This window comes from Hypanus sabinus, chromosome 6 (assembly GCF_030144855.1).
Source record: "Hypanus sabinus isolate sHypSab1 chromosome 6, sHypSab1.hap1, whole genome shotgun sequence".
Classification (NCBI taxonomy): domain Eukaryota; kingdom Metazoa; phylum Chordata; class Chondrichthyes; order Myliobatiformes; family Dasyatidae; genus Hypanus; species Hypanus sabinus.
In genome coordinates this window covers 65,727,742-65,741,431 of record NC_082711.1, presented here as the reverse complement: position 1 = coordinate 65,741,431, position 13,690 = coordinate 65,727,742, and the positions used below count along the sequence as shown (strand labels likewise).

General features: G+C 40.9%; 1 protein-coding gene across 1 annotated transcript in view; it reads left to right on the top strand.

Annotated features, from left to right (window-relative positions):
• Nucleotides 1-13,330, top strand: part of kcnh8 (potassium voltage-gated channel, subfamily H (eag-related), member 8) — a 439,093-nt gene extending 425,763 nt beyond the window's left edge. The window contains exon 16 of the mRNA XM_059972346.1: nt 11,640-13,330. Coding sequence (XP_059828329.1) covers nt 11,640-12,353 — 714 coding nt within the window. The 3' untranslated portion in view covers nt 12,354-13,330. The remainder of the gene's footprint in view (nt 1-11,639) is intronic.
• Nucleotides 13,331-13,690: the final 360 nt, after the last annotated feature.

The window sequence follows — 13,690 nt, the reverse complement described above, 5'->3', positions numbered from 1 at the left end:
TGCAACACACACAAACTGCAGGAGTAATTCAACAGGTCAGGCAGCATCTATGGAATGAAATAAAGCTGATATTTTGGGCCAAGACCCTTCATCTTTCCAATGATGCCACCTGACCTGCTGAGCTCCTCCAGCATTTTGTTTGTGTTGCTCAGGATTTCCAGTACCTGCAGAATCTCTTGTGATTATGATTTTCAGGTAATTGAAGGTGATTGGAGATGTCAAAGGTGGATTTTTTACACAGAGATGAATGAATGCAGGCTGCCAGGGGTGGTGATAGAGACTGGTACATTATGAACATTTAAGAGACTCTTAGATATGCACATGGGTGAAAGAAAAATGGAGGGCTAAATGGGAAGGAAGTCTAGATTCAAGTAGGTTAAAAGGTCAGCAAACCATAGTGGGCCATATGGCCTGTACTGTGCTGTACTGTTCTATGTTCTGTGTTTATACATCTAAAAAAGCAACAAGAGAGAAAAAATGAAACATGAAGGTTAGCTTGCTTATAATGTAACAGAGGATGTCAACTTTTTTTCAGATATATGAAGGGAGAGGCAAGAATGGATATCAGTCCACTGGAAAATTATGCTAGGGAAGTAATAATGGGTACTTAAGAAATGGCAGACAACATATTTTGCAATAGTCTTCACTATGGAAGACATTAACATGACAAAAATTTGAGAGAGTCAAGGTGCAGAATCAAGCATAGTTGCAATTAGCAATGAGAAGAAGCCTGGGAAGCTGAAAAGTCTGAAGGTGGATAAATCACCCGGACTGGATGGACTACAAGCCAGTGTTTTGAAAGTGGTAGCTAAAGTGATAAAGGAGACATTAATAGCCATCTTGTATGAATCACTAGAGTCAAGAATGTTTCTAGAGTACTGGAAAATCACAACTGTCAATCCACTCTTTAAGAAGGATGGGAAGCAAAAAAAAATCAGGACATTGTTTACTTGTTAGAGTCCATTATTAAGAATGAGGTTCCAGGATACTAGCTGGGTTTGATATACAGCAGTATTTTATCCAAGTCCGTATTTCCCCTGCATGTGGGGTCATATGTTGATAGGATGGTAAAGAAGGCATATGCCATCCTTGCACTTATTAATCAAGGAATTGAATTAAGATGCCTGAACATTACATTGCAATTTTATAGAAGTCTATTTAGGACATATCCAGAGTATTACATTAAGTTCTGAGTTCCCCATTATAGGAAGGATGTGGAGGCTTTGACAAGGGTGTAGAAGAGATTTACCAGGATATTGCCTGGATTACAGCACACATGCTATAAGAAGAGATTGGGCAAATTTGGGGTTTTCTCTCTAGAGTGGTAGGGTCGGAGGGGTGATCAAGTATAGGTTTATAAAATTATGACAGGGATAGATAGAGTAGGCGGCCAATATCTTTTTCTTAGTGTTGAATTGCCTCATACCGGAGGACATGCATTTGAGGTGAGAAGGGGGTAAGTTCAAAGGAGATGTGTGGGGCAAGATTTTTACACAGAGAATGCACTGCCTGGGATGGTGCTGAAGGCAAAAATGAAAGAGGCTCTCAGATAGAACGTACAGGAAATGGATGAAATGAGAAAGTCTGCAGATGCTGGAAATCCAAAACATAGATGCTGCCTGACTAGCTGAGTTCCTACAATGTTTTATGTGTGTTGCAATAGACCAATATGGACATTGTGTAGGCAGAAGGGATCAGTTTAGTTGGGCATTGGTTACTAATTTAATTAGTTTAGCACAACATTGTTGGTCAAATGGCCTGGTCCTGTCCTTTACTGTTCTAGTGTGCTATGTTTGAGAAACATTAGCTAGTGAACAGCATAACTTGGCCCCTACATGCTGCCTATCAAGATATTACATGGATAATCTGTATTGCAAATGCACTGTTTGCACAGCTACTTTTATACCTGAAACTGCAAATTTCTCAAAATTAATGTGCAATGTCAATCATTACATAGTGCTCCAGTCTGGCAGTGTTCATGGTAAAAACTTCCTGTAACCATGGTGTAATTAAATGTGATGCATTTCACTAGCTGTGAGTTTAGTTCACCTCATTGTGCTTGCAATTGCTGACTGGGTTAAGGATATTAAATGTGTTGATAGTATTGCTTTCTGGTTCATTTGGCCTTAAGTTCAAGCATCACAGCTGGAGCTTTCCTTTATTTGACACCACATAACTGGCAATCCAAATATTATATGACATTAATTATTTAATATGTGCTGCTAGAGCAGAACATTTTGATTAATGTGGAAATTTGAGTGATCATTGTTACTTTGCTTTTAGGTTAAGTCCGACAAAAGTCAATAATGGGCTTCCATCTTAATTCTTTCAATGCCAGGATATTCTGATATATTTTATATTTTATTATTTGATCAGGTCTGTATGGTTTTAAATATGGATCCAAATATTTAATTAGTTAAATCATAGGAATTCTTATAAACAACTGGTAGGGAATAGCTCCATTCATTTGATTGCTGGGAATCCTGAAATGTGCCATCTACATAACAAAACTACTGCAATCTGAGACATTTATCAGGAGCAAAGTGAGGAAATGTTTCATTAATCTCAGGCTATGTCCACACTACACCAGATAAATCAGTAACCGAAGATTTTTCTCTTCAATTTTACCCTCCGTCCACAGTAAAACTGCGTTTTTGTTTCCCAAAACCGGAGCTTTTCAGAAATGCTTTCCAAGGTGTGCATTTTTTAAAATGCTGCTTGGCCGGATCAGTGCGGACGGGGTAACCAGAGAAATCTGAAAACGCTGTCGGATGGCAGCGCGCCATTTCATTGTTTTCTTGAACGCAACCTAACAATTTCAGAACAGACAGCAACAAGACTGAAGCCAGAAGAGTTAGAAATGTACTCACCAAATACTTTGACCCATAGCTTACTGAATAAATAAGTATACATATTTTGCCCTGTTTTCTGTCCTTGCTTGTATGAAGGTGCTTTACCTATTTATGCAAGTACTTCTCTGACAATAGATGTGTAACAGCCGAATGTAACATTGTATGGAAATACAAGATAATACTGATGCAGACATGTTTTACACATTTAACAAGGTGCTTTATTAATGCAACAAAGTAAGTTAGTTTTTCAATGTTCGTCATCAGCCGGTTTCTACCGTCCATGAACTCCCTGTCAGTTGCCTCCATATGCTCCAGTATTTGTTTTTTTTTACTTTTAAGTCCTCCTGTGCAAGACCCAACAGCTGCCCATCGTTTAAGGTTTTCTAGTCTGTATCTGCACAAACGCACACTTTCACAGTGAGATTTGACACCAAACGTGTTGTTTGTTTTCAGTAGATGTGTCCTATGTGTGCGCAGTAGGAGGAGATCCGCCGAAAACTCCATTTCAACGTGGACAGAGATATTTTTAAAAACGCTTAGTGTGGACGCCTATCATTTTTATGTGAAACCGGCGTTTTCAAAATTATCCGGTCTAATGTGGATGTAGCCTCAGATTCATCTGAAACCGAGACCTCAGGAGTGAAAGAGAAATGAACTCAGGCACTTCACTCCAAGATTTATAGACACATTGATGCAGTCAATGGTACCTTTTCTTCAAAATAGCTTGAATCTGCATTTTGATATTCTGAGCTCAAAAACCTTGCACTCATTAGATTAGATTAGAATTATTGTCATTGTGCCGAGTACAGATACAAAACCAATGAAATGCAATTAGCATCTAACCAGAAGTGCAAAAGAATAGTGTTATTTACAAACTAACTGCAAATAAAAAGTAAGTGCTGCAGCACACAAATATAAAAGTACTGAGACAGTACAATATGGGTCCAATACTGCTTAGCGCTGTGATGTGAGGTTCAGCAGGGTCACAGCCTCAGGGAAGAAGCTCTTCCTGAGCCTGCTGGTGCGGGAGCGGAGACTCCTGTAGCGCCTACTGGATGGGAGGAGAGTAAAAAGTCCATGGTTAAGTTGAGATGCATCCTTGATAATGCTTTACGCCCTGCCCAGGCAGTGTTTATGGTAGATGTTCTCAATTGTGGGCAATTGGGTGCCAATAATCCACTGGGCAGTTTTCACCACTCGCTGGAGTGTTTTGTTGTCCGATACAGGACTATTGCCATACCACTCTGAGATGCAGTTGGTGAGTATGCTCAATGGTACAGCGGTAAAAGTCCGTCAGTATCCTGGGACAAAGGTGAGCTTTCCTGATGCTCCTCAGGAAATAAAGGCGCTGTTGCGCCTTTTTGATCAGGAGGAAGGAGTTCAGGGACCAGGTGAGATCCTCGGAAATGTGGACACCAAGGAATTTGAAGCTTGATACACGCTCCACTACAGCTCCATTAATGTAGATGGGGACATGAGTGCAGCTCCTAGCATGCCTGAAGTCCACAATGATCTCCTTGGTTTTCTGGGTGTTAAGGCCCAGGTGGTTGTCAGCACACCACGCGGCCAGGTGCTGAACCTTGTCCCTGCAGACCATTTGTCCTTCCCTCTGATCAGGCCAACCACCATGGTGTCGTTTGCGAATTTGACTATGGAATTAGAATTCATGTGCCTCATATACTGTATACTGAACTCACATGAAGGACTAACTTGCAATGCTGAATTCTGCCTTCTCTGAACAGGAAAAGAAAACTTCAAAGAATGATTGCTGTGTAGTCTAGGTTGTATAAGTTTGATAAATTATCTGAAGCAGAAATTGCTCCACAGGTCCCCTTGCTCCAGCTGTACACTCAACAGATGGAAACTAAAAGGCACATTTCCAAAGGATTTACAAAGTCACATGAATGTTATCTTTGCATTTGCATTCCTCACCACAGATTCAACCTGCAAATTAACCTTTAGGGAATCCCAGACAAGGACTCCCAAATCCTTCTGCACCTCAGTTTTTTTTCTATTTTCTGTCCATTTAGAAAAAGGTCAGCCCTTTCATTTCTTCTACCACAGTGCATGACCATACACTTCCGCATTGCATTCCACCTGCCTTTTCTTTTCCCGTTCTTTTAGTCTGTCCTCGTCCTTCTGTAGCCTCTCTAATTCCTCAAAGCTAAGTTCCTCTCCATCGTTTTTCATATCGTCTGCAAACTTTGCAACAAAGCCATCATCCAAATGTAAAAAGAATCAATCCCAACACAACTCCTGAGGAACACCATTAATCACCGGCAGCCAGCCACAAAAGGCTCCCTTTATTTCCATTTTTAACCTCCTGCTAATCAGCCATTGTTTTATCCATGCTCATTTTTTTTCTGTAATACCACGGGCTCTTAGCTTGTTAAGCAGACTCATGTGTAGCACCCTGTTAAAGGCTTTCTGGAAATCCAAGTACACAACACCAACTGATTCTCCTTTGTCTATCCTGCTTGTTACTTCTTCAAAGAATTCCAACAGATTATCTGGAGGAAACCTTGCTGACTATGGCATATTTTATCATATGACTCCAGGTACCCTGAGACCTCATCCTTAATAATCAACTCCAAATTCTTCCCAACCATTGAGGTTAGACTAACTGGCCTGTAGTTTCCTTTTTTCTGCCTCTCTCCCTTCTTGAAGAATGCAGTGCCTTTGCAATTTTCCAGTCTTCTGCAACCATTCCTGAATCTAGTGATTCTTGACAGATCATTAATAATGCCTCCATGATCTCTTCAGCCACTTCTTTCAGAACCCTAGGGTGTATACCGTCTAATCCAGGTGACTTATCTACCTTTGGACCTTTCAGTTTCCCAAGAACTTCCTCTCTAGTTATGGTAACTTCACACATTTCATAACCCCTGACACCTGAACCTTCCACCATACTGCTAGTGACTTCCACAGTGAAGACTGATTCAAAATACTTACTCAGTTTGTCCACATTTTGTTGTCACCCATTACTCTCTCCAGCGCTGTTTTCCAGCAATATCCATTCTCGTCTCTCTTTTACACTTTATGCATCTGAAGAAACTTCTGGTTTAATATTTGATTTAATTTAACCTCTTTAATATTATTGTCTAACTTACTTTCGTATTCCATTTTTACTTTCTTAATTACCCGTTTAGTTGCCTTCTGTTGGTTTTAAAAAAGCTTTCCAATTCTCTAACTTCCCACAAATTTTTTGCTCTATTATATACCCTCTCTTTGACTTCTCTTGTTAACCATGGTTGTGTTATCTTTCCATTAGAATACTTCTTCTGCTTTGGAATGTATATATCCTGTGCCTCCTGAATTGCTTCCGGAAATTCCAGCGAGTTGCCGCCCTGTGGTCATCCCTGCCAGTGTACTTTTCCCATCATTTCTGACCAACTCCTCTTTCATGCCTCTGAAATTCGCTTTACTCCACTGTAATACAGATGCATCTGACTTTAGCTTCTCCTTCTCAAATTTCAAGGTGAATTTGATCACATTATGATCACATGTCCTTAAGGGTTCTATTATCTTAAGCTCTCTAATCAGTCTGGTTCATTGCACAACATCCAATCCAGAATAGCTGATCCTCCAGTGGCCTCAAGCACAAGCTGCTCTAAATAGCCATCTCATAGGCACACTAGAAACTCCCCATCCTTAAAATCAGCACCAACCTAATTTTCCCGATCTACCAGCATATTGAAATCCCCCATGACTGTAACATTGCCCTTTCGGCATCTTCTATCTCCCACTGTAATTCGTAGGCCACATCCTTACAACTATCTGGGGGTCTGAATATAACTCCCATCAGGGCCATTTTACCCTTGGAGTTCTTTAGCTCTATCCATAATGATTCAACACATTCCGACTTATGTCACCTCTTTCTAATGAGTTGATTCAATTTTTTTTACCAACAGAGCAATGATGCCCTCTCTGCCTTCCTGCCTGCCCTTTCAATACAACGTGTATCCTTGGACATTACGCTATAATCTTTTTTCAACCATGATTCAGTGATGCCCGCGACATTATCCTTGTGCTGCAAGTTCACCTACCTTATTCCATATATTGTGCGTATTTAAATACGATACCTTCAGTCCTGTATTCACCCTTTTTGATTTTGTCCATCTTCTACATTACAGCTCATCCTGCTGACTGCAATTCTGCCCTATCAACAGCCTCTCCTCACTACACGTTACACTGCAAACTAGCTACAGCATCTTCATCCACCTATTATCCACCTTTCCTACGATACATCTCGCATTGAAATACATGCAGCTCAGAACACTTATCGCACCATGCTCAACCTTTAGAGTCTACACTTTGTCTTAGGTCTTACTGTCATCTGCCTCTGCAACCCCTCCACTACCTGTTCTGGCACTCTGGTTCACATCCCTCTGCAACTCTAGTTTAAACCCACCATTAAATAGCACCATTAACAAGCCTTTCCACTAGGATATTAGTCCCCCTGCAGTTCAAGTGCAAACCGTCCCTTCTGTACAGGTCCCACCTTACCTGGAAGAGAGCCCAAAGATGCAAAATGTTGGCACAAGCCACAAAAACAAAAATGTAGGGTGGAGGGAGAGGAGCACAAGCTTGCAGGTAATATGTGAGTCCAGGTGAGAGGGGGAAGATAGGTGGGTGGGGAGGATGTTGAAAGGGAATGATGTGAGAAGCTGGGAGGTGAGAGGCGGAAGAGAAGAAATTTGAAAGGAGAGGACAGTATACTATGGAATAAAGAGATGGAGTTGGGGAACCAGAGGGGGGTGATGGGTGAGATAAGGGGAGAGAAGAGGTGAGAAGATCACCATAATGAGGGAAAACAAAGCGGCAGGTGGGGGCAGGGGTAGTGGAAGACAAAGAGGAGTGGTTCCCAGAAGTTGAAGAAACTGATGTTGATGCCATCAGGTTGGAGGCTACCAAGATGGGATGTAGCTCCTCCAAATTGTACCTGACCTCATTGTAGCAGTAGAGGAGGTGGTCGACAATGTGGGAATGGAAAGTGGATGTCCTGGCTGTCACCTAGTTCCTACCTGCTTGTGCTCCTCCCCCCACCCCTTCCTCTTTTATTCTGGCCTTTGCCCCCATTCCCTTCTTTTCAAATCCCTTCCTTTCCCTCCATTGGTGCTGCCTGACCTGCTGAATTCCTCCAACATTTTGATTGTGTCACCTGTCAGATACAAGCTCCAGTATCTAATCAATATTGGTTAAGCTAGGTACTGAATCATTGTGGGCATCAATTGCTTTATAATTGGCCTGCATTCTGCTCTCTGAAGAGAAACACAGCTTACAACAGGTTATATATTAAGGCTGTGTTTTAAGGTTATGCCCTTGGGATTACTTTCATGTGGTAAAATTGGGAAAGATAAAATGTTTAGAAAAATTAACACAAGGACAAAGGTGGGGTGAGAGGAACAAGACGTAATTTGTTGAACAACCAAATTCTCTCAGGCCTTAGTGCCTACAGGGTGCCAACCATGTGCAACACCCTGGGAAAGGTTTCACTGCTAATGTAGTGGTCATTCTGTAGAAGCAGTGTTTGGGTTATGGTTAGAGATAACGGGTGCTTTGGAATGTGAGTCGTCCAATGAGGAGAGTGTGTTTTCGTGTTGAGTGCCTGACACCAGTATGAGCTGGGTTTTTGGTTCGGTGAGAGATGAAGGGACAAGACACCAGAGGGAAGAGATCATAGGACTCGACCTGGAGTGGGGCCATGATTCGTTGAATCCCGGGGGGATCGAAGGAGGATCAGCAAAGGGGGAAACCGTGAGCTCCAACTTGTGCACATCAGACTGTTTCATTAAAATGAGCCCTTATATTTTTATGTTCTTTCTTTACTAACCCTTTGGTCAAATTAAGAATTATAAAGCTAAATCTTTTACTGGATGTGCTAAACTGTCTGTTAGTCTATGGTACTTTTTGTAACGGGGAACAAATCACGTAGCATCCACACAAACGGGGATTCAGGGGGGGGGGCTTGCACTTCAATCTCCCACATTTGGGTGGGGCCGGAAATTGTCTTCCCCAGACTTATGCAGTCGACAGAACCAGAGTGTCAAACATGAATATCTCAAAGCAGCTTTTCACACATGGCATAGTGACTGGAAAAATACTTTGTAGATAGTTTACAATAGCTAAGATGCCACAAAAGCCCACTGATTAGCATTCAGGCTACTTCACGTGGCAAAAACCACAAACTGTTGCAAGAGGAAATCATCTGTAAGCTCCACTGAAATGCTCTGTGTTGATTTTACAGTGCTGACATCACTCATGTTATTAGACAAATTGTCCTTCAACTTTGATGTATTACAGAAGCCTCTGTATGTTCAGTACTTGATGGTGCATTTTCCCTTTAAAGTCTGGATCACTAGAGCCTGCAACTTAGCTTTTGCCGGTGATTTGCTTCTTGTGATACACACACACACATATCATATATATAGATATGTGTGTGTGTGAAGGAAAGAAGAAATTATTAGTCATCACTTACTGCACAGGTATCTCTATAGTGTTTTCTGAAACACCTGATGATGTAATTTGATACCTTGGTGTCGTGCTATCTGTCACCAGTAGTAAAAATGCCTCCTCCATTTGAAGAAGCTCATCTGAGTTTATTGCCGTTCACATTGTGGCTGGTGGCACTGAAGAGAGCAGTTAGTTTTCTGCCCTTCCAACTAAAGGTAAATATGTGCATGAGGGAACCATGGACAGCATTCATGGTCCAGCAAGATCTGGTCCAATTAACTCCCAGTCCCTGGGGAGATTAAAGGAGGCAGCTTACCTCCTATGTTTAAAGAAGGCCCAATTACAACAGAAACATTAAATTAATTTATAGAGAAAAGGTACAAACAAGCAACAAAACTTGTTCTTACACACTATCCACAACACCCCCAACCTTTGTGTCATCAGCAAATTTACTAACCCATCCCTCCACTTCCTCATCCAGGTCATTCATAAAAATCACGAAGAGTAGGGGTCCCAGAACAGATCCCTGAGGCACACCACTGGTCACCAATCTCCATGTAGAATGTGACCCGTTTACAACCACTCTTTGCCTTTTGTGGGCAAACCAGTTCTGGATCCACAAAGGAAATGTCCCCTTGGATCCCATGCCTCCTTACTTTCTCAATAAGCCTTTGATGAGCTACCTTATCAAATGCTGAAATCCATATACACTATATCTACTGCTCTTCCTTCATTAATGTGTTTAGTCACATCCTCAAAAAATTCAATCAGACTCATAAGGCATGACTTGCCCTTGACAAAGCCATGGTGACGATTCCTAATCATATTATACCTCTCCACGTGTTCATAAATCCTGTCTGTCAGGATCTTCTCCATCAACTTACCAACCATTGAAGTAAGACTCACTGGTCTATAATTTCCTGGGCTATCTCTACTCCCTTTCTTGAATAAAGGAACAACATCCGCAACCCTCCAATCCTCCGGAACCTCTTCTGTTCCCCTTGCTGATTCAAAGATCATCGCCAGAGGCTCAGCAATCTCCTCCCTCACCTCCTACAGTATTTGGTTAACTCACTGGAAGATTTTATCCAGTTACAGTGAGCCTCCTTCAGTAATACACTATCATTTCACTTAGTCTTCCGGAATTCCTGTTGTGGATTAAGTTAGCTGACCCTATTTTCAATCAGTTAAAAGATCTGCCCATCTTAAGTTATTGTTTGAAAAGAGGGAAAGTACGATGCCAGTGTTGATGCATACAATGTACCTCTGTCTCTTAACTAAAAGTGTATGCATTACAAGTGAAAATTCAGAGAAATAATTTCACAATGCTGATGCCATCAAATGGTAAATACAGTTGTAATCTACAAACGTTTGTACATTAGAGACTATTTGTACAGATATAAAGCTGCTTGTTTCTGTGAATGGAAAAGTGGATTTTTTTCCATGTCCCCCACTCCCTTCCCCTACTGAATCTGTTCAAGGGCCTCTTCATGGAATTGAACTCAAACCTTAAAAGTAACACTTCTGAACCACTTTTGAGTGAGTGCTGCATTCTGAGGAATGATTTCTCAAAGGTGATCTTTTTCACATGAGCTCTTCAGCTGAGATCTTTTTCACATCTTGAATGTAAGAAGATTTATGCCAGTATTTTGAAACAGGGTATGGCATTCCTTTTTGTGTTCTTTATCATTCAATTAAAATCTCTAAAACAGATTATCTGGTCATTGTCACGTTCCCCTTTGTGGGAGCTTGCTGTGCACAATTTGGCACTGTGTTTCCTTTACTGGACTTCCTAGCTATAGTGAATTTAGAAATGCAGAGATTCAGTGAAAAGGGTTGTATAATCATTTATCTAGATCATAGCTCAATTTGTCAGCCTTTGATCCATGTCCTTTGATAAATTTACCTCAGAGACATCTGTCAAAATAACAAAATGTATACATGAGGCAGACTGTGGTGTCACCCCTGCTGTTATCCAAACGTATGTGATCATTTTCAGTCATGAACCTATGACAATCCATGGAACAAAACTAATTCTTTGTCCAAAGGTAGTGAAAATTTCAGATAGTACAGTATAGAGCTGAGCTGCAGGCAAATATACGTTGGCAACTTTCTTGATTTACACATGTCTAATTAACCTCAAGAGCATCTATCCCCTCAGCAGAGTACAGAAACTTGGTCAAATTTGTCAAAAAGAGCAGAGACCGGAGACTGGAGTTGCAGTTGCATGCACTAATAAGAAAAATCTGTAAATAATTTATGTTTTTTCCAATTTGATTGACATAGTTTGGGGAAATGTAGTGACATGATGTTTCAATTATTTTATTTTAACAGATGAATAACCTAACTCAAGAAGTGTCCCAGTTAGGCAAGGACCTACACAGTGTCATGCATCTCTTGGAAGGACTCTTGGCAGCACAAAACAACACACCTTTCTGGCCTGTTCATGGTGCTCAGCTGACTTCCTCTTTGGACAACTTGAAAACAAGAAGAGATTGGACAACACATCAGCCTTGTTTTCACATGCAGGAAGGAACAGCTTCTTGCACTGTAGCAAACCCATCACAGAGCACAAACAAGCCAGCTAGGTGGTCTTTGGATGCAGGTGACCAATGTTGCAATACTCAAGGAACTGGAATAACTTCACATAGAACAATAGAAACTGATCATCATCGCACCTTGTCTACACCAGCCCATTCACACCAGTGCTACTCTCCCCAGGGTGATCACCTGCCACCTGTAAGGTGTATATCTCCACATTCTGATGCCACGCTTACCCCTCTTCAGTCCATTTCTGTTACCCTTTCATCTTCAGCAAGTTCCTCTCCAGAAAGATCCAACCCTTTGGTGTTTCCCTGTAAGTCGCAAGAGAGCAGCATCTCCAACCTGGGTCTGGTCAGTTCATCAGACCTTGGAAATTCACCAGAATCCTGGGAACTTGAGGAGAGGATCGGGGTCTCATTATCAAATGTGGCAACTTCCCCTGCTGAAGTTGTGACAGGAATACACAAATTTAAGAATGACAGCGCCATCGATGTGCAAGAATAATGATGAATTGACCACGCACTGAAAAACATGGCCTACAGCTGACAGTTATAATTATATTACTAGTGTATCACTGCTTTATTCTTCTGCATTCTGCTGATATTGCAGAGGTAATAACCACAGAATATAACTTCAGGGTAATGCTGGAAATTGAACTTTATATGAAATAAACTGATAAAAATATAACAGATCACTTTTTACTGCCGAAACGGTGAGAGAACTGTTTTCAGGAGCATGCTTATAGATCCATAACTTTCTGAGCCTAAAGCTCACTTGCTTGCCTGGCCTGTGAACTCCTAGGGTGATCCAAGACCCTTGCAGCCTAAGGACAGCTGGAAATCAAGGGCAAAGGAATACAAAATGGCCTTTGTGGTGGAGGTAATTCTTCCACAAAGCAAAGGGTTTTGTTTAAAACCGCTGTTCAAATATCCCAGATGGATATGAATTGGATGGTTTACTCTGGGAGGTCGGCTGTCCTGCTGGTTCATTTTTCTGCGCTGCTGAGGCACAGGGACAATTATCACTGCATGCTGTCTCCTAGACAATCAGTCAACTGCAGCTGGTAGCAGAAGGTTAGCTGCAGCACATTGTATCATGTAAATCAATTTGATCAATTATTTATCAAAAAATCACTATTTTTATACATTTGGTATGGAAACTGTATTTATGTCGACAGATTTATAAACGACAAACTTTTTGTGGCAAAGCTTGAAGCGAAACTCAATACATTACAGAATTCCTATTTATGTTGTTAGCTCTGAAGTAATTGGAGAAAAGGTTATCCATGCCACTGTAGTTAAAAATAAGTAAGGTTAGACTATTCAGAATGGATTGCATGCTATCAAATATGAGTGTATCTGCAGTGATCAATTATAATAACTAAAAACTAATTGAGAATGATACTTATTTATTATTTATATTTCAATAAATCATTGTAGGAAATGTCAAAAATCAAAACATATAATCCCAGAAATAGGTGCAATAATATAGAAAGACTCACTAACTTTAAAGTTACTTCATGTTCTTTTGGATTCTTACAATTTAATAAAATGAACTTGATAACTTTGTATGAGGTCTCGCAAAATAGTTTGTTCTCTTGCATAGTGTGCCAGTGACAGATTTTATTAGTTATCGGTTAAAGCAGATCCAGTAGCTTTTTCAGTAGTCCACTGGAGTCCCATTAAGCAGAGGAGGCATATGTGGAAATATCTGCCTGAAGTTACACTCATGACCACGTGGCTATGCACAGCTCAAGTGCTATCTATATATTTGCCAATAGCATATTGTTGTTGGTAGCATCTCAAATGGCAATAAGGAGGTGTATATGACAGAAGGAGATC